A 25,332-nucleotide genomic window follows, 5' to 3' on the forward strand; every position below is an offset into this window, starting at 1 on the left:
CATCCTGAGGTCTAAGGCTTATCCATACAGGATATGATTGAACTGTACACTAAAGATTACATTTACCAAAAGATTACATTTACCAAAATTATGCAATATGAGGAAGGATCTACCCAATCAGGCCACTAGATACTGGTTTGTACATTTTTCTTATAGATCTACTAGGGTTGCATTATCGGTGGCAGTACCAAGCATTTGTGTGAGTACGTGTACTCGCACAAATGCTCCTAATGTCTAATCCAATACCTGGGAATGAAGAGGCGGTGTTGCTCACAACCGGAACTCAGTGGGCGGAGAGCGAGTCTTCAACAGGCTCGCAGGGAGCAGCCGCAAGTTCCATCAGAATCCGGGGCTGTGACAATCCGTGTCTGCATCAGAGGTTGAACATAGCAACATCCATCTTGGTAGACCCTGCCCATATAGTTCAGGCTGGGTGTAACAAGATGTCCGCTGCTGCTTACTGCGGCCGAGTGCAAGGTGTACTAAGATGGGTGTTGCAGCATATAGCACTGCAAAATCCTTCCTTTCCTCATCATTCATTTAATTTATTATGCCAGGCCAGCAATTGTCATTCAGTGCCTGCCCATAAGTGCCACCTATCAGTGCTGCATATTAGGGCCTCCCCATCAGTGCAGCCTCATTACTGCACATCAGTGAAGGCGAAAAATTATTTACAAAAGAAACAATATCGGTACTTGTACTCTTGTATCAGTGCAACCCTAATATCTACCATCAGCTTGTAATCTGTGTGGTGAGCCGAAGGCTACTTTCAGACTGGGGCGGGCATCGGCGGTATTTTTAGCGCCGCTTTACTGTCGTTTTAGCGGTGCGGTTTTAACCCCCGCTAGTGCCCGCAAAACAGCACTATGCCGGCACTGCCCCATTGTTTTCAATGGGCAGGGGCGCTTTAGGAGCGGTGTATACACCACTCCTACAGTGCTACAAAGATGCGGCTTGCAGGACTTTTTTTTTTTTTTACCGTCTTGCAAGCGCACCGCTCCAGTGTGAGAGCACTCCGGCTTTCACACTGGAGAGACGCTATAGCTCCTGTAAAGCACCTCAGTGTGAAAGTAGCCCAGGACTTCAACACTGTTGCCCTACACAGGCAAACACTTAGTTACATAGTAGGTGAGGTTGAAAAAAGACACAAGTCCATCAAGTCCAACCTATGTGTGTGATTATGTGTCAGTATTACATTACATATCCCTGTATATTGCGGTCATTCAGGTGATTATCTAATAGTTTCTTGAAGCTATCAATGCTCCCCGCTGAGACCACCGCCTGTGGAAGGGAATTCCACATCCTTGCCGCTCTTACAGTAAAGAACCCTCTACGTAGTTTAAGGTTAAACCTCTTTTCTTCTAATTGTAATGAGTGGCCACGAGTCTTATTAAACTCTCTTCTGCGAAAAAGTTTTATCCCTATTGTGGGGTCACCAGTACAGTATTTGTAAATTGAAATCATATCCCCTCTCAAGCGTCTCTTCTCCAGAGAGAATAAGTTCAGTGCTCGCAACCTTTCCTCATAACTAAGATCCTCCAGACCCTTTATTAGCTTTGTTGCCCTTCTTTGTACTCGCTCCATTTCCAGTACGTCCCTCCTGAGGACTGGTGCCCAGAACTGGACAGCATACTCCAGGTGCGGCCGGACCAGAGTCTTGTAGAGCGGGAGAATTATTGTTTTATCTCTGCAGTTGATCCCCCTTTTAATGCATGCCAATATTCTGTTTGCTTTATTAACAGCAGCTTGGCATTGCATGCCATTGCTGAGCCTATCATCTACTAGGACCCCCAAGTCCTTTTCCATCCTAGATTCCCCCAGAGGTTCTCCCCCCAGTGTATAGATTGCATTCATATTTTTGCCACCCAAATGCATTATTTTACATTTTTCTACATTGAACCTCATTTGCCATGTAGTCGCCCACCCCATTAATTTGTTCAGGTCTTTTTGCAAGATTTCCACATCCTGCGGAGAAGTTATTGCCCTGCTTAGCTTAGTATCGTCTGCAAATACAGAGATGGAACTGTTTATCCCATCCTCCAGGTCGTTTATGAACAAATTAAATAGGATTGGTCCTAGCACAGAACCCTGGGGGACCCCACTACCCACCCCTGACCATTCCGAGTACTCCCCATTTATCACCACCCTCTGAACACGCCCTTGTAGCCAGTTTTCAATCCATGTACTCACCCTATGGTCCATGCCAACGCACCTTATTTTGTACAGTAAACGTTTATGGGGAACTGTGTCAAATGCTTTTGCAAAATCCAGATACACCACGTCTGCGGGCCTTCCTTTATCTAGATGGCAACTCACCTCCTCATAGAAGGTTAATAGATTGGTTTGGCAAGAACGATTCTTCATGAATCCATGCTGATTACTGCTAATGATATCATTCTTATTGCTAAAATCTTGTATATAGTCCCTTATCATCCCCTCCAAGAGTTTACATACTATTGATGTTAGGCTAACTGGTCTGTAATTCCCAGGGATGTTTTTTGGGCCCTTTTTAAATATTGGTGCTACATTGGCTTTTCTCCAATCAGCTGGTACCATTCCAGTCAATAGACTGTCTGTAAAAATTAGGAACAACGGTCTGGCAATCACCTGACTGAGTTCCCTAAGTACCCTCGGATGCAAGCCATCTGGTCCCGGTGATTTATTAATGTTAAGTTTCTCAAGTCTAATTTTAATTCCGTCCTCTGTTAACCATGTAGGTGCTTCCTGTGTTGTGTCATGAGGATAAACACTGCAGTTTTGGTTACTGAAGCCCCCTGATTCACTCGTGAAGACTGAGGAGAAGAATAAATTCAATACCTCTGCCATCTCCCCATCCTTTGTAACCAGATGTCCTTCCTCATTCTTTATGGGGCCAATATGGTCTGTCCTCCCTTTTTTACTGTTAACATACTTAAAGAATTTCTTGGGATTTTTTTTTGCTCTCCTCCGCTATGTGTCTTTCATGTTCTATCTTAGCCATCCTAATTGCACCCTTACATTTCTTATTGCATTCTTTATAAATTCTGAATGCTGTGGATGATCCCTCAACTTTGTATTTTTTGAAGGCCTTCTCCTTTGCTTTTATATGCATTTTTACATTGGAGTTAAGTCATCCAGGATGTTTGTTCGCTCTTTTAAATTTATTACCCAATGGGATACATTGGCTAATGCCCTTATTTAATATGCTCTTAAAGCAAACCCATCTCTCCTCTGTATTCTTTGTTCCTAATATTTTATCCCAATTTATGCCTTTTAGCAAGGTTTGTAGTTTAGGGAAGTTGGCTCTTTTGAAATTCAGTGTCTTTGTGTTCCCTTTATGTCTCCTATTTGTGTGATTTATACTGAAACTAATTGACCTGTGATCGCTGTTACCTAAATTGCCCCGTATTTCCACATCTGTTATCAGGTCTGTATTGTTGGTAATCAGTAGATCTAGTAATGTTTTATTTCTAGTTGGTGCGTCTACCATCTGACCCATAAAATTGTCCTGCAAAACATTAAGGAACTGGCGAGCCTTAAATGAATGCGCGGTTCCCTCCGCCCAGTCTATGTCTGGATAATTAAAATCCCCCATTATGATAACACTTCCCATCCTTGCTGCTAATCCAATTTGTGATAGGAGATCCGTCTCCACTTCCTCCCTCAGGTTAGGGGGCCTATAGCATACTCCCAGTATTATTTTCCCCTTAGCTTCATCCCTTTGGAGCTCTACCCATAAAGATTCCACCTCCTCCCTAGCCCCCTCAGTGATGTCATCTCTCACATTCACTTGTACATTATTCTTGGTATATAGGCATACCCCTCCCTCTTTTTTACCCTCTCTATCCTTGCGGTATAGGGTATACCCTTGAATGTTTGCCAGCCAATCATGAGAGCTGTTGAACCAGGTCTCTGAAATTCCCACAAAATCCAAATCCTCTTTGTACAACAGTAGCTCTAGTTCACCCATCTTGTCCGCCAGGCTCCTGGCATTGGTGAACATGCCACATAGTTTAGACCGGTCGCATATTGTCCTCGTATTGGGTGTTTCAAGATTGCAACTTGGACTTGCTACTATACTCACCTTGTGTTTTTGTGCTTTGGTTAACCTACCACTAATGCCCCCAATACTACCCTCTGGAATATCTTCCACGCTGGCTATCACTGTCTCTGGACCCTCCCCCCCATCGCCTAGTTTAAAAACCCCTCTAACTTTTTGGCCATCTTCATTCCCAGCAGATCTGCACCCTCCTCATTTAGGTGCAGTCCGTCCCTTCTATAGTACCGGTTACCGACTGAGAAGTCGGCCCAGTCCTCCAGGAACCCAAACCCCTCCTTACTACACCAGCTCTTCAGCCACTTGTTTACTTCCCTAATCTCCCTCTGCCTCTGCCTCTCTGGTGTGGCTCGATGTACCGGTAGTATTCCTGAGAACACTACCTTGGAGGTCCTTTTCCTCAATTTAGCTCCTAAGTCCCTAAAATCGTTCTTTAGGACACTCCATCTGCCTCTGACTTTGTCATTGGTGCCAACGTGCACCATGACAGCCGGGTCTTCCCCAGCCCCTCCCAGTAATCTGTCCACAAGATCCGTGATGTGCCGAACCCGAGCGCCCGGTAGACAACATACTGTTCGGCGCTTCAGGTCTTGGTTACAGATTGCCCTCTCTGTCCTTATAAGAGCAATTAACAAAAAAGTTATATAGTTTGCGATATATTAGAAACTTATGCAGCAAATATGAGAGCAGTGCAGAGGTAACATTTGTTTAATCTCTGATTAGATTTTCAAAGAATACAGAAAAAAAAATGTCAAAGATACAGATAATCTGTCAGAGATATTTACACCAGATTAGAGGAAAGGTAGGACCCTTCCTAGCATGGTGAGGAGCAGGCGCTAGAAAGCAGAGATCATCTTGATAAATCCATAAAACGAGATATAGAAATGATATAGATGAGGAAATGTATATTAAAACCAACAAAGAAAAAATAATAGATGACATATAGGGAAGAACCTTGTCAAAGATGGAGTTGGGGATATACTGGAAAGCATATGTAAGCACACTATTTAGTGATAGGAAGGGCTTAAAAATGGAAAGGAAAAAGACTGGTTTTGTGATTTTATGAAGTAGAGCTAAAACACGGTCTTCTGAGCCACATCATAAAAGATAGAAGGCGCCCCCCCCCCCCCCCCATCAGGGGGCTTGATAAATAGGAGGTAAAATCTGTTGAGACCACCCCTATGCAGGTCATTTTAAAAGCATACAGAAGGCTGGGGGTGTTATTATTGCCCCTTTAGAAAAATACAGAACCAACATTTCTGGTGTGCTGCTTTTGTGCACTCTTCTGGAATAGTCAAGGGTCACACTTGAGGCTCTCTAATTTTTCAAGCTGACTACCAATGAATTAGGAGTGGTAGTGAATAGACATGTGCACTGATAAAAAAATGTGTTCGTTTTCATTTCATTCGTTTTTTTGCTTTTTTCGAAAATTCTAAAATCTGAAAAAAAAACAGTAAAATCGAAATAACTTAAATTATAGGTATTGGAATTTCCTTTCAAATTTGGCCGTTTGTAAACATAACGAATACAAATGTATCTGAAGTTACAAATTATCCGAAATAACGAATGCCGCATCTAAACAAATGAATAAAAATAAAAAGGTTTTATTATTGTTATTAGATCGTTACGTTCCATTCGTTTAGATACGGCATTCGTTATTTCAGATAATTTGTAACTGGATAAATTCATATTTGTTACGTTCAGGAACAGCCAAATTTGAAAGGAAATTCCAATACCTATATTTTAATACCTATATTTTAAGTTATTTCAGATTTTCGGGTTGTCAAATCTCCGAAATTCGTTAGCAAATGAATTCGGAACTAAACGAATTGCACATGTCTAGTAGTGAAGAAGTAGTGTATACATGCATCAATTACTACTGCCACGATACAGCATTGCTTTTTTTTCCTCTATACAAGTCAATGTATTTCAAAGTACAAACCATTTCAACCTCAGAATATGCATCGTCTGACGTCCATGTGTGCTCACCCAAAGGAATACGGGGGCAACCATTACTGATCTCTACCTGAAATTTCTCCAAGCAGTAATTCACACTAGAATCCTAAAACAAGCATACAACAAAATCAAAACAACTGTACAACCACCACCCTGGACCAAGACAAGATTCCCTTCCCTGTGCAACAAGTCCTCTTTCTTCATAATAAAAGTATCAGAACAGTTCTTCCCGCCTACAGCAGCGAGTCACTTTGGGCGTTCTGAGCATCCGTACAAGTTTGTCAAATAATGATGTGTGGGGTTGGTGGTGCTACCTACTGGCTAACTTATAAGGATGAATAGAGTTGCAATGTGCACGGCAGTGGTGAATGCGTGTACTGAAGGGTTAGTTACCCCAATAATGCAGGCTCCATGCATCCATACCAATGTGCAAAAAATAAAAAAATGTGCAATACACAGATAAATAATAAATGAATCCCAATAAACATCACATATATATGTGTGTATAAGAATAACCTTGAGAGATAAACCTCATGAGATCCATGTACCATCAAAAAAAACCTTAATGTCCAAAAGATAAAAAATATATATACATTATGTGCAAAAATGAATAAAACCCAAAACTAGCAAAATGCAATGACACATATGTGTAGTCATAAACCGTAATAAAAAATCAGCATGAAGATAAAAAATATATATAAAAATTACTTGTGAAGCTCCAAAATGACCAGCGAAAAACAAAAAAAGTGCTCAAGTGACTCGCGTTCAGAGAATCGAGTGACTTCTGTGCTCCCCCTGATGGGTCCCCACTCACCAGCATCCCTGCAGGGGTAATGGGCATGTAAAGATAGCCTGGGATGGTTCCTGGTATCTCTCCTAGTGGTCCACACGTGGTATCTGTGGTCTGTAGAGCCTCAGTAGCTCACTCCACCCAGTAACAGTATCCAAGGGAGTCTTCCTGGTCATTTTTCCCAAAGTTGATTCGTCAGCTGTTCATAGTTAGATCCTCAAATCTTAGGCACATATTGATGTGCATAGTAAACCAGGAAGTAGTGAAAGTTTGTCAAATACCTTGATTGTCTTCTGTCCTGGTATTTACCATGTTCTAGATTTCACTTTCCCAAGATTCCAGAATCTTCCCCTCAATGAAACCAAATGGGGAGTACTCATGAGTTCCAGGCTTTCATTCATTTCCCAATTAAAGATTTATTTACACCCACATAATTATTTTAATAACTACACAAACACAGAATGGGTTTGAAATGAGAGTTCATCTTTATACAACCAGCCTCAGTACAAAATTAAAAAGCATCAGATAAAAAGGCAAAACAGAGTAAAGCTGGTTTGCAGACAGGAAGGTCATCACAGATCTAAATGTATTTACACAGATATCAAATTATAATTACAAAATTGATATGTTCATAGCAGACCAGTTTCTTATGTGCACCTTAAGCCTTTATCTGGAGTAGTTGTGCCTCAAACACTAACACCTAGATGGGAAATATTTCTCTTTATGATGGGTTTCCTTTCCATCTCCAAGGTTTCTCCTTCTGCTTTGAGTCAGGTCAAGGCTTAAGCCCACATGAAAACCACCCTCCTAAGATCTGGCAGAGCTTCCTGAGGATGCGGGAATGCCTCCCGCAGGGCTATTGTGTTCTACTGGCAGAATACAATGATCATTACGAGCGGCTATAGCACAAAATCATGCAAATTATAAATCATACAGGCTTTTGATTGATACAACCAGCCTGCCCCATAGATGGATTGAAATTCATCTGGTTCCTTCTGAACCTGCAATATTTTAAATTTTGGCTAAATGGAAGGTTGCCTGGCAGGCAGCGACTCCCAGCTTTGCTTTCTTCAGAGTTCAGGAAGCTGCTTGTGTGTTACCATCCCCAAACTGGAGTTGGAAGGTTGAAGAAAGCAGAGAGCTTTGCAAAAACTACACATTGTAGACACAGCTCTTCAGACTAGTGTTTACAAGCTGAACCCTGTGTGAAAAAGACCTCTTCATCTGCAAGCAAAGGTAGTGCCTATGTGAACAGATAGTAGGAACTTGTGCAGCGCCTCACTTGATTTCTACAGCTCTTTAAAGGCCTTGTTTACACTGGGGGGCCCAACCGTTCCTTCTCACCAAGTATGATTTTAACTAGTAAAACAGCCTTACACTTCCTCTAAAAAAGTGAAAACCATTTAATGAAAGAAGTTCAAAAATACATTTCACATCATTATGGAAACCTAAATAAAAAAAAATCTGCTGTCTCGATATCCTATTGGAAGATGCTTCAATGAGGGTTTAAGTCTCTTTCATTAAGTGGTGCATACCATGGATGTAGCCCATGTCAAGAAATAAAAACGTCCGCACGTTCAGTATATACATAATTTATCAGGTTTCTACGTCTCATCAGAAAAGGAATTTGAAGAATAATAATCCTTTCCTTCCTCGTCTGAGGATGACTCCTCATACTTTTTGAAGAGTTTTTCGATCACCGACGTGTCTCTGGAGCCTAAATGTGGAACAATAGGGAAGAGGACCAAGAACAGTTGTGAGATCAGGTAAGACATTGTGGAATAATACGCAAGCTGTGACCCCCATATACATTTTTATTATACGGCGATAAAAGTGGCATACCAGAGTCTGTATAAAGAATGAGAGCAATGTCATAGTAATAAAAAATGGATTTTTTTTTTTTGTTCTCACCATAAAATCCCTTTGAGTTCATTGACGGACACAGCTTCTTTTCAAATTAATGACGGATTGGGTTTTATTACCACCCACCAGGAGTAGGACACTAGGAAGGAAAAAACACCGCACCTCCTATGGGCAGTCCTCTGTGCATAAACCCCTCTCCCTGCATAGACCACCAGTCTGTAATAAAGCAGTGTCAGAAACAAGCGCCAACAGACGGGTGGGTGCTGTGTCCATCAATGAACTCAAAGAAAGGGATTTTACTGTTACTGACAAAAAAAAAATCCAGATTTCTTTTTAGTATACAGTACTAGTCCTCTACACACAGCAGGCCATATAGCTGATCAGAAAGCAGTTCCAAGTGGGCAGTCTTGTGTCTCAAAAGGTACAAGTTGCAAAATAGTCTAATGGAGGCTAAAGCCCTTAAACAGGGGATGGGGGGGGGGAGGGGCTTAGAGGGTGCAAACCACTGGAGGGGTGTAAATAAGAGCCTTTCTTTTACAGTTTGGGAAAGAACACAGTGTCACTTTGAACATTTCTTCCTCACTGATTTGGCATAGAAACCGGATTCTCAATATTAATAATCAGGAATAAAGGCATTCTTTAACTGCACTCACAGAACACATTGTATCTTCATATTCATAAATAACCCCAAACTCAATCAGCGCAAACAAACCAATAATATAATCCCAAAAATGCTATCATCTTAAAAAAAAAAATCTAAGGCCTCATTCACACAAGGCGGACTCCGCTTCCAGGGAGTCCGCCTTGGTCCGTTGGCTCAGCGGGATATCTCTCCGCTCACTGAGCGGGGAGGGGCTTGTCAGGCACCGCTGCCGCCTATGGAGGGATCGGATGAAAATGGACAGCATGTCCGTTTTCATCAGATCTCACCCGATCCGATAGCAACAGATCTGGACTAGGGCCATCCGTCTGCTTTCAGCGAATCGGACCGGGTCAGATGTCAGCGGACATGTCTCCGCTGACATCCGTCGCTCCATAGGCTAACATGGAGCGCCCGTTCAGGTCCGCCGTCAAAACTGACAGGCGGACCTTAACGGTCCGATCGTGTGAAAGAAGCCTAAGTGAATAAAAATAAAATAATCAAGTTGCTGCTGATCACTCAAAAGTGTTCTCACTCACTTTAATTTAAAATGAACTATCTATATAGTGCAGCGCAACTAGCAACAGATTTACCAAAATTATCAGTGAGTAAATATACAGAACAGTGTAACAGTTTTTTTTTAATCTGAGAACTATTGTAATTCATAAATGAAACGGTGAATCCAAAAAAAAGGAATGGCCAGTAGTTTCAATAACTCAACAGTTTATTGTGCTATTAGTTCAATTGGCAGAAATGCCAAAATACTGTGATCTTTCCACCTCTCTGTAGAAAAATTGAAACAGTGCTCATACACAATCCTCCACCAGTGATTAGATGGCAGCTCACCTTATACTTAGACTCCTGTTTTACCAGCGAGTTCCAGTAAGCTAATGGGGATAAACTTGGGTGTGTGCTTCCGCTCCGCTCTTAGTCTCCAACACCTCCTTTCAGTGATGTATACTCTCATACAGCAGTAGATGTAAATAGATAAAAAAAAAAAATCTAGTGCTCTCTGTAAAAGATTTAATATCAAGTAAAATAGAGATATTGTACCCACATAAAAGGTACTCAACTGTGCCGGCGTATCAAACAGGTAGCATAATCCCAGCGTGCTTCAACGTGGGTGGCGGTGACCACGGGATGATAAACGGAGGGTATGGCTCCTCATCCCAGACACGTGTCGTCCTGGGTGTAAACTTCATCAGTAGGGTCACCCAGGACAACACGCGTCTGGGATGAGGAGCCATACCCTCGGTTATCATCTCGCGGTCACTGCCACCCACATTGAAGCATGCTGGGATTATGCTACCTGTCTGATACGCCGGAACAGATGAGTGCCTTTTATGTGAGTGCAATCTCTCTATTTTATTTGATATTAAAGCTTTTACAGAAAGCACTAGATATATTTTATCTATTTACATATACCGCTGTACCAGAGTAATGTGAAGAAAATGGCTGCACACCAATGTAATGAAAGTCCATTTATTTGCAATTCCATAAAAGTGCATGACACACACCACAAGTACATCAGCCAGGGCAGAGGTTGATGCATTTTACACAACTACATTATGCTTACTCATAACCTGACAGGTCACCCCTGTGTGAACCAGCCCTTATTGTAACTACTGGCCATTTCTTTTTTGGATTCACTTTCACTGTTTAATTTATGAATAGCCATTGTTCTCGGATTAAAAAAAAAAAAAAATCTTACACTGTTATGTATATTTATTCACTGATAATTTGGTTAATTTGTTGCTAGTTGCGCTGCACTATATAGATTGTTTGTCTTCATATTCATGACTAGATTATGCTGCCGCCTTCAGGTGAATGAATACTGTCCAAATATATTAAATAAAAAAAAAAGAACAAAAAAGAAAAGCAAACACAGATCACTGCCCAGATATTACACCTCCCAGCTCTGCTAAATCTTGATTTTGTGCAAGTGTCCTTATGAGATGTATGTGTCTGAATTATTACTGAAGATCCCTCCCTTTGGGCGTTAGCCCTGGTTTTTACTACCTGTTCTGTACATCCCTGCTTCAGAAGGAAACGGCTTTATCTGCATCAGTCACCCATCGCCCTGAGGTCCAGTACTCAAATTCTGCTATGCAAGAACAGAGATGGCTGCTTTCACAATGGGGCGGTAGGGGGCGTCGGCGGTAAAACAGCGCTATTTTTAGCGCTATTTTACCGTGGTATTCGGCCGCTAGTGACCCCCCGCTGGCGGCCGAAAAAGGGTTAAAATCACTCGTACAGCGCGGCTATAGCCGCGGTATAGCCGCGCTGTCCCATTGATTTCAATGGGACAGAATACACCGCTCCTTCACCGCTCCAAAGATGCGGCTTGCAGGAGATTTTTTCTTCTCCTGCCAGCGCACCGCTTCAGTGTGAAAGCCCTCGGGCTTTCACACTGAACAAACAGCGGAGGCTGTTTAGGGGCGGTTTGCAGGCGGTATTTTTAGCGCAATAACGCCTGCAAACTGTCCCAGTGTGAAAGGGGCCTAATGCTGTTGTTCAGTGCTGGGCAGCAATCACCATGGTACCAAGAGATCCTTCAGGTCCAGAATAGGCCAGATGTCTCTGTTTGGGTTAGTGAACTGAAATGGTTGGAACACAAACCAGGAGACCTCTTCCCACCTCCGTTGCAGGTGCAAGGAGCCCTTGGAAAACCAGTCTTTCCAGGACCATAAAGAAAACCGCTCTTTTTGGATCCAAGGATACCTTTGATTGCATAAAGAGGGGAGGGAGAAAGCAGCAAAACTCCTGTTGGTAGCCTTTGGACACTACGTTGCAGACCCAATCCTCTGTGACTTACTGAGGTTAGATGTCCGTAAAGGCCAATAGACATCCCCCAAACTGCGAGCGTAGTGGCACCCCTTTACTGTGAGAAGGATTTGCCGAAACCAGAGAACTTGAGGGTCCAGTACTTCTTATGGAACTGGGATGTAGGCTAGGCATGGAGCCCAGGGCTTGTTGCTTAAGAAAGGAACTCCATTTGGATTCCAGGTTTCCGACCTGTCATCTTTGCTTTCTTCTTTAGGGTAAGAGTGCTTCTAACCAAAGTCACCATCTGGATGAAGGTATCCAAGGATGGTCCAAACAAGCATTCACTCTGAAGCTGCAGAGCTGCTCCTACCTGAGAGAAGGACGCCTTAAAGAGGGCCTCTAAACTCTTATTCATGGCATCTTAAAAGATTGGGACCTCATGCACCAGGGCCATAAGGGTCTACCTCATACAGGAAATGGCCAGGTCAACATCTGAAGATCTCCATTTCCTCCTCCATAGGGTAATGATGAGCAAAACACTCGCAGTGAAAAAACCTTCTCCGGCTGAGTCCAGATGGCATACATACCTTTTTGAAAATGAGTGCGCACTGAAAAAGACTTGGAACTTTTTGCAGCCCCCAGGAGCCAAAACCAAATTATTTTAGGGAAAAAAAGATTCCTAAAGCAGTAACTCCAGGTTAGAAGCCCACAGTTTGCTTCTTGGCAGATGTGGTGCGCACTGTGTCCTACAGCCCCAGACCTTGAGATTCCCCCTGGAAGTGCTCTAAGAGGATTCCTGATCCCCAAAAGCTTCCTTCTCTTCGTGAGGATTTTCCGCCAATGCTTCATCATCCCTAAAAAGGATAGTAAGGGAGAGAGAGCGCCTATATTTTGCATCCCAAACCATTGAGAACCTCTGAGAGTTAATTTTGCACTCTAGATACAGCTGCAGAAAATTCCTCCCTTGACACAAAGGAAGTGGAGAATTGCGCCCCCACAAAGGATGTGGAAATAGCATAAAAGCCAGGATTCAGAATTAACCTGACCTTTTTGGGAGCGACTGCAGGGCAAACTGTGAAGAGGGTCCTCCATACCTAAAGGGGAGAATTTGGGAGCCCATCACATTGTTCATCCCCCAATCTCTCTGCGTGCACAAGGCAATGGCTTGCTGAGGGTTAATAGGCCTCTGAAACCCAGAAGGGAGAGGCCACCTAGCTGAGAGGGGTGACCAGCCTAGGCCAAAACACCAATGTGGCAATTCACCTCAACAGAAGTGTCCCGATACTTGCTGCGCCTAAGCAGAGGCTGCTGTGCAGGGCTGAGACAGTATGGATTGGTGAGTTATTCTGCAGTGTGGTGCAACCAATGCCAGAATACCAGGAGGTGAGAATTTTGCCCCTGAGGAAAATGGTAGATGCGGACGATGATGTTGTCGTGACGGACCTCCCCTCCACCACAGTCATATGTGGCTTCACATGGAAAAACTACCTAAATTACCCACACCGGGCTGTACTGACCAATCCGTATGAAGCCCTCCACTACTCAAGCAGGGGTGTTAGGAATAGGCCATCAAATCTGGAACTAAGCAGTAGATACATCCATCACCTAAGGACACTAGCTTAAAAAACTCAGGCTAGCTGAGCGGAGAAGAGTTATATTTGGCCAGTGTTCATTCACCCGAAGGTGGCAGCCTAACCCAAGCAGTCATGAATGAAGCCCTCTGTGTCCTGTGATGTATGAAAGAAATTTTGGGTGTCTGATACATCAGTTTTTTTTTTTTTACACAGAGCTGTAGAAGTGATCGGAAGGCTGTAAAGCTGACAGCTCAGATTGTTTAGGTGTCAAAGGGTTAAAGCTGATGATCAATTTCTCCAACACAGATGGAACTTTAACAGATTTAACACTAGAGCTAGGTCCTAAACAACAAACCATACCAATAAGAGTAGTCACATTGAACAGCAGACTTATAGATGGACAATGCTATGCTCAAAAGTAAAAGCAGAAAAGTATCTCTAAATAATACTTTTATGGCTAGTAAAGGAGATCGAGAGAATATGTGGTACTTAAATGTGGGACGTTTTACCTTATAAAAAAATGTCAATTGACTGACAAGTTCACTTTACAACAGAAAAGTGTTAAAACACACACAAAAAAATCTGGCACAATCAACACGACGTTTATAGCAATAATTACCTTTCCCCAAGGATGTCACCCTTCGAGAAGTTGGTGTTGCTTGGATCTTGCATCCCTAACAAGAAATAAAAAAAAAAGACAAGATATATAATATCATAACATTTCCTTTACAAAGTGGCATTATTAGAGATGGCAATTACGGTATACTATTTTGCTGATTCAGAAGCTTCAAGTTGTGTATAAATCAACCATTTTCCAAAGCGCTCCTTACATGTGGGGTGCTGGCCATGACATACTGCCTGGCCACTTTTACCTCCTTCCTCACCAGGCTAATTTTCAGCTTTCAGCGTTGTCACACTTTGAATGGCAATTATTGCACGGTCATAGAACACTGTACCCAAACAACATTTTTATCATTTCTTTCACATAAATAGAGCTTTCTTTTGGTGGTATTTAATCACCACTGGGGCTTTTTATTTTTTGTTAAACAAAAGAAGAAAAAAAATACTTTCATAGTTTGTTATAAAATTTTGCAAACAAGTAATTTTTCTCCTTCACTGATGAGGCTGCACTGGTGGGCACAGTTGGGACTGCACTAATAATGTGTACATGTCCAGTTTAGAGAAGCTGGTTATCGGCTCTCTTCTCTTCTCATGCTGTCAGCATGAGGAAAGGAGTGCTGATAACTGGCTTCTATTTACATCCGTGATTGGATACAGCTGATCACGTGGTAAAGAGCCACTGCTTGGCTCTGTACCTCAATCTGTGATCAGCAGCGTCCTCTGGACACTGATCACAGAGCGCACTGCCCACGCCCCGCGGCGGGTGCAATCACGTGAAGCCACCATAGGATGGCCTCCCTGATAGCCGTCATTAAGCTATAGCGCGGTCGGGAAGTGGTTAACCACTTAAGGACTAGTCCCGATTTGAGATTTTGCTGTTTACAAGTTTAAAAAATTTTTTTGCTAGAATTAAAATTACTTAGAACCCCAAAACCCATTATAGATTGTTTTTTTTCTAACACCCTAGAGAATAAAATGGCGGTCATTGCAATACTTTTTTTCACACCGAATTTGCACAGCGGTCTTACAAGCGCACTTTTTTTGGAAAAAATTCACTTTTTTGAATTAAAAAAAAATAAGACAACAGTAAAGTTAGCCCAATTTTTTTTATATTGTGAAAGATAATGTTATGCCAAGTAAATTGATAACCAACATGTCACGCTTCAAAATTGCGCCCGCTCGTGGAATGGAATCAAACTTTTACCCTTAAAAATCTCCATAGGCGACGTTTAAAAAATTCTACAGGTTGCATGTTTTGAGTTACAGAGGAGGTCTGGGGCTAGAATTATTGCTCTCGCTCTAACGATAGTGGCGATACCTCACATGTGTGGTTTGACCACTGTTTTCATATGCGGGCGCTACTCACGTATGCATACGCTTCTGCGCGCGAGCTCGTCGGGACGGGGTGCTTTAAAAAAATGTATTATTTTTTTTTCTTAATTTACTTGATTTTATTTTTTCAGTTTAAAAAAAAAAAAAAAATGGGTCACTTTTATTCCTACTACAAGGAATGTAAACATCCCTTGTAATAGAAAAAAGCATGACAGGACCTCTTAAATATGAGATCTGGGGTCAAAAAGTCCTCAGATCTCATACTTGAACTAAAATGCAATAAAAAAAAAAATTAAATAAATAAATTTTGTCATTTGAAAAAAAAGATTTTTTTTAAAAATGGCCCTTTAAGACGTATGGGTGGAGATGACGATATGATGTCGCTTCAGCCCTGCTATGGTATGAAGACAGGTGGGGGCCATCTTAGCCTCACTCGTCTCCATACCCAGCCACGGACAGGTCCTGATCGCCTCCGCCGCTGCCGACTGCTCCAGTAAGCGGTGGAGGGCGCAGGAGAGGGGGACCCCTCTCCTGTCGCCGATAACAGTGATCTCGCTGCGAATCCGCCGCAGAGACCACCATTATCGTAAACACAACCGGCTCCTGAACAGGTGGATACCTCGGATGTGGCAGCAGCTGCTGCCGTTACCGAGATATCCATCTTCAAAGCGCCGACGTATATGTACAGGAGCCGGTCGGCAAGTGGTTTTAAAGTAGAACTACACGGCTCATCTGAGTACACAAACCAAAAATGCTATTTAATTCATTTTTCATATTCAACGCAAACTCTCGTATATATCCATGTTTCCATGCTTTATTTTGCTGAGAAATTACTTTGAAAAACACCCCTTTTAGCATTGCTGGCCGTGGCCATCTTGAGTAAGGGCAGATGAGTCGAGTAGCATTTACTTCCTGGAATGCATCTGCCCTTAGAGCAGGCATACTGGCAGGAGGGTGAGCTTAGATGAGCAAACCTCTCCTCCTCTCCTGAAGACTCCTGAGAAGTATGACATAATTTCCCTAGGCATGGAAGTTTACCAGAAGTAAATATAATATACTTTACTATCCATTTATTAATGCTAGCAGCATAAGGATTATAAATAGTGTTTACCGAGAGAGCAAAGTTCTACTTTGAGCTTTGGGGATATGTCAATATTCCAAATCTCAGGTGTCTAGTCTGGAAACAAGAGGAGTGGGCCAACCCAGAAGGCTTTAGGGAGCCCCTTTGATGGTCATTGGCTGAGATTAGCAGTCCAGGCTTTCATTGTTAGGACCCTTAGGGGAATGCTTCAGACCTGGGGCGTTGCTAGGTCTACAAAAGATCTGGGGCTAGAGCCCATAGCACATGTATAAACAGTAATATACGTCAGTAATATACGTGTGTGTGTATATATTCTCAGAGAACCCCCCCCCCCCCCTTACATCATGGTCCCCAGAGAGCCCCCCCCTTACTACAGGGTCCCCAGAGAGCCTCCTCCTTACATCAGAGTCCCCAGAGAGCTTCCCCCTTGCATCAGGGTCCCCAGAGAGCCCCCCACTTACATAAGGGCTCCCAGAGAGCCTCCCCCTTAAATCAGGGTCCCCAGAGAGCCTCCCGCTTGCATCAGGTCCCCAAAGAGCCCCCAATTACATCAGGGTCCCCAGAGAACCTCCCCTCCCCTTGGGGACCCCTGCAGAGACTCGGGGTTATGGGCCCCAGATTCGGGGCTATAGCCCCAAAAGCCACCCCCTAGCAACGCCACTGCTTCAGACTAACCAAGTTTTTTGTCAAATGGGCGCCAGCAGGACCCCTCAGGGTTGCTCCCCTTTTGCAGACGACTCACCATGGTATAGGTGTGAGTGAATGCCCCTAGTGGAACTCCCAATGACACTGAAGAGCAGCAGTAATGGTGCATACCTCTGTGACACACAGGAGTCCACACGTGTCCAAAAAAAAAAAAAAAAAGTGTGCATATGCGCAGTGAGCCCTACTTCAGAAGGAAGTTGCAGTCTCTGTGAGCCTGCCTTGGTCAAAGCCCCATAGGCAAAAAAATTCCGAGTTCAAACAGAAAATGATCATCTCCATCCACCCACTCGCAACTGAATGTGTCAAAGCTGGCAGTACGCCATAATGTCCCTACGTGATGGGAGTAGCACGCCTGGGAGAAGACAATTGCTCAGCAGGAGCCTTTCCCTTGTCAGCACTGCCTGTATTGATGGGGGAATCATGCAACTTTTTTTTCCTACAATCCGTGGCTGCAGGAAATGAATTTGCACCATCTATTGCCAGCCTTACTGATGGTCATTATTGACAGTCATAAAGAGGCACGTGTCAAACACAAGGCCCGTGGGCCAAAAGCGGCCCGCCGGGCCATTTCATGTGGCCCTTGCAACTTCGACACCCCTCTCATGTCCACCCTCACCTTGTCTCAGCAGGGAGACAGAACAGATCCTCTCTGTGCAGCTGCAGCATCCCCTCATCTCTGCCTCTTCTGGTCTCGGCATTCAACAGACTCCAGCCCTCCTCTGGTCCTTCTCCAGATCCTGCACTTACTGCTTCCAAGCTCCACCACCAGCTTTTTTCCTAGCCACAGCACAATGTGAGGGGGGTGCTCTGTGAGGTAATGGGGGGTGGGGGACTCGACTTCTGGTGGTGGGAAGGATCTTGACATCTGATGTAAAGGGGGGTTCTCTGGACATCTAGTCTTGTGAATGGTTTGCATTATTGATAAAACATACAGTATCTCACAAAAGTGAGTACACCCCTCACATTTTTGTAAATATTTTATTATATCTTTTCATGTGACAACACTGAAGAAATTACACTTTGCTGTAAAGTAGTGAGTGTACAGCTTGTATAACAGTGTAAATTTGCTGTCCCCTCAAAATAACTCAACACAGCCATTAATGTGTAAACCGCTGGCCACAAAAGTGAGTACGCCCCTAAGTGAAAATGTCCAAATTGTGCCCAATTAGCCATTTTCTCTCCCCAGTGTCATGTGACTTGTTAGTGCTACAAGGTCCCAGGTGTGAATGGGGAGCAGGTGTGTTAAGTGTGGTGTTATCGCTCTCACTCTCTCATACTGGTCACTGGAAGTTTAACATGGCACCTCATGGCAAAGAACTCTCTGAGGATCTGAAAAAAAGAATTGTTGCTCTACATAAAGATGGCCTAGGCTATAAAAAGATTGCCAAGACCCTTAAACTGAGCTGCAGCATGGTGGCCAAGACCATACAGCAGTTTAAAAGGACAAGTTCCACTTGTCGCCATGGTCAACCAAAGAAGTTGAGTGCACGTGCTCAGCGTCATATCCAGAGGTTGTCTTTGGGAAATAGACATATGGAAAGGGGACAGCCTAATCCTTGAGACCAGAGGCTTACACAATAGACTGTTTAAGCCACCAAGAAATGATGGAACTAGAGGAAGCCCTTCCGGAGCCCATCAGGAATAACAAAAAGAACAAAGAAGTAGAAGAGAGAAACCTTGAATAGCATGAACCCCATTCAAGCAGTTGAAAGAAATCTTCTGGTGAACACAAAGAACGATGTCCTAAATAAGGTGAAACGTAGAGTACCTTGGAAAAGAAGAAAGGTCTAGGCCTCAAAATGACTTCTGCAGTTCCCCATGGGACAAAATTGGCAGTTCAGACAATCGTCTAGCAGAAGTGATTAGCAACAAGGAAAACTTTCAGAGAGCAGGTTCAAAAAGGGCAAATGCCCAAATTTAAATCCCACAGAGGTAGATTTGTCCAGGGTGACCTCATGTGAGACCCCTTGTACAAAAGTCTTGATCAAAGGGTGGGAAGCAGTCTCTGAAGAATAATGGGAAAAAGCAGACTCACCCTTGATGCTACTATGGGCCAAATGATGGAACAGGCTCAACTGCAGAAGAAAAAGGATCAATCTCACAGAGTAACTTCAGGGGTGATAGCTTCTAGACTCATACCAAGCAAAGTATGCCTTCCATGTCTGGTGATAGACCTTGCAGGAATTTGACATCCTAGTCTTAAGAATTGTAGGAATACTACGCTCAGAGATGCCCCTGTTCCTCAGAACCTGTGCTTCAACAGTCATGCCATTAAAGCCAGCAACAGAGAAGCAGGGTGGTAAATTAGCATTTGTGATGGGAATATCGGGATGGTCTGGCCGAGTCCACAGTGCGTCTGCAAGGAGTCTTAACTGGTGGGTGTACTGAGTGTCCTGGGCGACTCTGGTGCTTTGAGAACCACTGTTTTGCCCTTTTAATCCTGTAAATCAGACCTGGAAAAAGCTTTAGGGGAGTAAAGGCATAGATCAGGTTGTACTGCTAGCCACTGAGCCACTAATGCATCCACTGCTTCCTCCAGATTCCTGAGTCAGACTGACGCCGGAGAGACCGCCAGACCTTCAAAGCTCCAGCATGTTTATCAGGAGATGAGATTACACAAAGGACCTAGTCCCCTGCACTGACAGAGTGCCCAGGACTCCTCTCCTGAACCCAACAGACTTTCATCTATTGTCAGGATCTTAAAAAACACAGGGGGAAAAAAAAACAGATTCTGAAGCCAACAGGACAGAGACAGCCCGGTCCTTGGTGTCGAACAAATTGGTCAGACTGACTTGTCTCAAAATGACAAATTGTAGGCTTACAGATTTCTAGCATGGAACTGGGCAAATGGAATGGCATCAAAGGTGGCCACCATCAGAGCCAAGACTCTCAGGCAGTAGCAGAGAGTCAGATGGCTCCTGGACTATAGCTCATGAACCAGTGACTGGGGAGCCTGAAGATTTTTCTAGAGAAAAAATATCCTGGCCTGGAAAGTGTCCCAGACCAGTCCCAGATATTCCAAGTGAATGTCAGCAAAAGATAGTCAAAGATGCTCAGGGCCCTACTTGACTGTTCCCTCAAGGTGGTCATCTTCCTTGGCATAATCAAAAAAGGCTCCCAGCTAATAATATATAAATGAGGAAGTTCCCTACGACCAACCCAAATGGCCAATTCATAGAAGTGAGTCTTCAAAGACAAGTGCAAAGGCAATGCCAACTACGGAGCACTTTCCAGATCCGGCGCTAATATGTAGTGATCAAATTTTATTTAGCACTGCACTGTTTTTATTACAGATGTGCTAATTTATGTATACTTATATCTATTGCACAATGTCAGCTATTTTATTTGGCACTGTTACTAAGAGGTATTCTAGTCATGGCCTTGTTTGATGTTTGCACGGTTTTTATTAATTATTTTCTCAGTTATTATTTTCTACCAATCATTATTAGTAGCGCTGCAATCTTATTTCCAGAACTAACTTGGCCAGAACAAGTAACGAAAGCTCTCAAGTGGTGCCTAGTGCCTGAGGGTCACCCCACGATGTCCAATACTGCAAGATCCAATCAGTGTCCAGAGTCAAAAGTCAAGACGAAGGACAACTGTGCTGGGTAGCTGAGAGAAACCAAGGAGGCATCCTGCAGCTACACTGAAATAAATCTTTGAGGAGGAAAAAAAAAAGTTACATTTTCAGTCAGAAAAATGTAGTAATTTTCAGTCAGAGGTGGAAATAAAATACATCCTATGACACTAGCAAATAACTGAGGCATGCTGTTAGTGCGAGGGTTTATCTCAGGGCTGATTTTTTTTGTTTGCCTTTGTCCAGTATAACTGAAGGTTTAAGACATACTGTGTGTCTCTCAGTGGTAAAGAAAGAAAAACATTTTTAATAACCTTTACTCATCTTCTTTGCATTCAAGTAATTCCTATACCCTACCTACAGCATCTCATTCTTTTTGGTCAATACCACCGCTATCCCCAACATCATCCCAGCTAACAGCACAAGCAACGCTCTTGCTGTGCCATAAGAGGATTTTTATTTTTTATTTTTGTGAATTTTATTATTTCACTTTTCAGGTCTGCTAGGCTGCTGGAGCCCCCTTGATGATTTATATAGGCCACTGCTGTGGCATTGTCCATTTGTACTCTGACTAGGTGACCTTGCAGAAGGGAAGTCCAATGTTGCAGAGACAGTCTGATGGCTCTCAGTTCCAGAATATCGATGAGTAGTTTTGACTCCTGTGGGGACCAAGTCTCCTGAAGATCCAGGGATAGTAAACTCTGCCCCAGCCTGCAAGACTTGCATCTGTCATCATCACTTTTCAAGTCTTGTGAAGGAAAGACCTAACCAATTTCCAGGGCAGGATTGGAAATGCACCATGCCAGGGAGATCTTTCCTTGACTGGACAAAAGCTTTGGGTGATCCAACAATTAGATATGCTTCTTCCACATCAGAAGATGGTGGATTGGAGGGCTCTAGAGTGAAACTGGGCAAAGAGAACTGCCTCGAAGGAGGCCATCACGAGGCTCAGCGCCCTCATGCAGATGTGAATTTAAGGGTGTTGTGACCAGAGGGTCAAAAAACTGGACCTTAGGGAGGCAGATTCTGGCTTGGGCTGTGTCCAAGCATAAAACGAGGTACTTCAGATGATGTGAGGGCTGGACAGCAGACTTTGGAAAGCTGATTATCCAAAGGTTTTAAGTATAGGGATGGTCCTTTGTACGTTTGCAGACAAGGTATTGTCTGAGAAGTCCTTGAACAGAACATTCAGGTAATCTGTGACATGAATGCCCTGGGTTCATAGTAGAACAAGTGGGACAAGCACTTTTATGAACACTCAGGGTGCAGAGGGGAGTCCAATTGGCAGTGCCACAAACTGGAAGTGCTAAACGGCCATAGTAAAATGCAGGAAGAATTGGCGTAAAGGGAAAATGGGAACATACATATACAGATAGGCATCTAGAATGTTTACTGATGCAAGGAATTCCCCTTATCTGAGGGAGGCAATGATAGAACTCGTAGATTCCATATATATTTTTGGTACATGAAGAAATCTGCTTGAGGATTTTAGGTCTAGTATTGGGTGGATGTCTCCAATAGTTTTTTTCATACTATAAATAGGTTTAAATAGAAACCTTGAAATCATTCTTCTGAAGGAACTGGTACAACCATTCATTGTGCTTGAAATTGGTGCAAGGCGGTCATCAAATCTGCCCTTCTTTGGTCAGAAAAATAAAAATCTTAGGTGCCGCGGCTACAAAATCAATGTCTTCAATACGTTCCTCAAAATCTTCAAATGAAGGAAGTAGTACAGGATCATGGGGAAAAGAGGACAAGTAGAAATTCTGACCTATGGAAACTGAAGGTTCTAGAAGTGTCCAAAGGACTCATAGTGGCAAGCTTTTGCCAGACAGCCCACATGGTTGTGCCAGAAAGGGAGCCAGATGAGGGGAGCAGGGTCAATATGGAATAATGCTCCAGAACAAAGGAAGAGCTATCACTATTAGTGGTGTTCTGGGTTTCCTGTAGACTGTCTGCGAAATGCATATTATTAGACCCTTTTGTCCAAGCACCCAATGGCCTGTGATCCGCCACTACTACCGAGGGGCTCCTCAGTGAATTAGTCACAGTTCAGGAGTGCTAACTGATGGGGTTCTGCGTGTCAGGAGGAGAAGCCCCTATAATCCAGGCACTCACTAAGTTCCTGTGTCTGATTAATTTTAGAAGATGGCCGTGGAAATGCAGTCAACGTACTGTACTGCATGTGCTCTCTCCGGAAAAGGCGGTTGGAAATAGGTCAGCTGGGAGGTATGATGCAGTTACCTCATCTATCTGAGACCAAGTCCAGATAGGAGGAAGAAATCGGCAATTTTAATGACCACCAACCAAATCTTCTGCCGTACTAAACATGCATAGGGTGCTATGCCATGCAGATAGTGGTGTTTAAAGCAAGGAACCAGATTCCATATACAGGGAAACCCTGTCTTACCTTATCCTCAGTGCAGGACCCAATGAGATCCAGGCTTCGCCTGACACAGTGGGCATACCCCTGAAGGGGATCTTCAGGGTCTTGGAACCACAGTCAATGGACTTGTATAACATCCTGCAGCTAAATTTACAGGTTGCACGTCCTGCCAAGGAAAGCACCTTACACAGGATCCAGTGCCCGTAGCAAACATTACAGGCCAGCCCCATGTAAGGTACAAACATAAAGCCGGGTACACACTATATTTTTTTATTTTTTTGTTCAACCCTGCAGATTAAAGGGAAAACCATGGTCAGCTCCGGTCGGAGCCGCTGTACTAAATCATGCGTGGTTAGTTCAGCGATCTCCCCTGCTGAGCTATTGCGTTCTGACAGGGGACGGCCCCCCTACCAGAACACTCCGATCAGCAATCTCTTGCATTGGCCATTGGCTGAGAGTGCTGAGTGGGAGTCGGTCGTATGCTGGTTTTCTAAGATGCTCAACAACAGAAGCCAGCGGGCTTCTGTCGGACAGACTGACATACACATGGGCCGAATGTCAGCAATTTTTTGTTCATTTGGAACCGGCCGTTGCCGTTGTCTCTCGACATTTGTCCCATTTGTGCCCAGCTTAACCGATCCAGAAACTGCTAGGTTCTTAGGAGAAGATCTAAATTAAGGTTTTTGTGCCTGGAGTTCAGCTTTAAAAAAAAAGGCCAGGTTTATGTTTGTTAACAACCCCACCCCCCCCCGGCCCAGTTTTTACAGCCTTCTTCCTGAATTTTGCCCTGCACTTATAGACATGAATGGGCCCCAATGGTTACTAATGGTTTTAGGGAACTACTCCATAAGTTGCACAAACTGTTAGTAAACCCCAAAAAAAAAAAAAAAATCATCTCTACTTTTTAACGTGCTGAAGTGGTTTTATTAAACAAAATCTCCAATATAAAAGAGAGGATAAAGCCAGCAACAAGGCAAGAAAAAAAGTTATAGATTAATTACAAGGATTATTCTTGTATATAAAAACCACACCCCAATGTGCACATTTTGTACAACAGAACAGCATCGCCCTACCTTCACTCTTTTAGTGTGGAATGGAGTGGAGCCAAATAGGTGATCATCTTTCTGTATGTGATCCAAGAACTCCCGCATCTGCTGCTTTCTTTTCAAGGTTCCCTCTTTTGCTGTGAATTGTACCATCTCCTTTTCTTTACCTATTAGGCACAAACCACACACACGTTATTTTTTTAACGATTAAAAAAGAAGAGGTGAGAATCTTATAGTGGAAATGCAGCCAAATTTATTTTTTGTATGGAATGGGCAAAGGGTTTAAGGGCCGATTCACACTATATGAGGTCGTTTTACTACATGGTAAAATGGCTCTCACCGCAAGGACACACGGGAAGCAATTGTTTCCCGTGTGTCCCATTCACACTGCAACGCAGGTTACGCAGCCTAGCTAGACATGTTGCATTTTACTGCAGCGCAGCAGCACGAATAGCATTGCAATGTCAGGCAGAGCAGTGCACCGCCCGACATTGCAGTGAATGAAGTGTATGTTCTGTACACTTCAAATAAAGATTGTACACAAAGAAAAAAAAAAAAAACAGGGGGGTGCTCTGAATCGTGCACCACATTGGCTTCCAGCCAGCTGTAGTGTGAGTGCTGAATCTCTGAGGGCTGAACCACTCCAACTGCTCTGCAATTTGGCTGAAGGTCAGTGTGAATTTCAATCAACTATATACTTCCTAAAATGTATCAAAACAACAAGGTATTTAAGGTCTCACAGTTTATTTTCTTTAGAAACACCTTGGGGTTCATTTACTGAATGCAAATCCACTTTGCACTACAAGTGCACTTGGAAGTGCAGTCACTTTAGATCTGAGGGGAAGCTCTGCTGATTTTATCATCCAATCATGTACAAGCAAAAATGCTATTTTTTATTTTCCTTGCATGTCCCCCTCAGATCTACAGCGACTGCACTTGCAAGTGCACTTGTAGTGCAA

General features: G+C 43.4%; 1 protein-coding gene across 4 annotated transcripts in view; it reads right to left on the reverse strand.

Annotated features, from left to right (window-relative positions):
* Positions 1–7,244: 7,244 nt before the first annotated feature.
* Positions 7,245–25,332, reverse strand: part of MIS18BP1 (MIS18 binding protein 1) — an 87,626-nt gene continuing 69,538 nt past the window's right edge. For all 4 annotated transcript variants that reach the window (XM_073609873.1, XM_073609870.1, XM_073609871.1 and 1 more), the window contains 3 exons: positions 24,401–24,540; positions 14,245–14,299; positions 7,245–8,499 (listed from right to left, as the gene is read on the reverse strand). In XM_073609873.1, the coding sequence (XP_073465974.1) occupies positions 8,387–8,499; positions 14,245–14,299; positions 24,401–24,540 (308 nt within the window). In that variant the 3' untranslated portion in view covers positions 7,245–8,386. The remainder of the gene's footprint in view (positions 8,500–14,244; positions 14,300–24,400; positions 24,541–25,332) is intronic.

Source organism: Aquarana catesbeiana, linkage group LG13, assembly GCF_042186555.1.
Source record: "Aquarana catesbeiana isolate 2022-GZ linkage group LG13, ASM4218655v1, whole genome shotgun sequence".
NCBI classification, from domain to species: domain Eukaryota; kingdom Metazoa; phylum Chordata; class Amphibia; order Anura; family Ranidae; genus Aquarana; species Aquarana catesbeiana.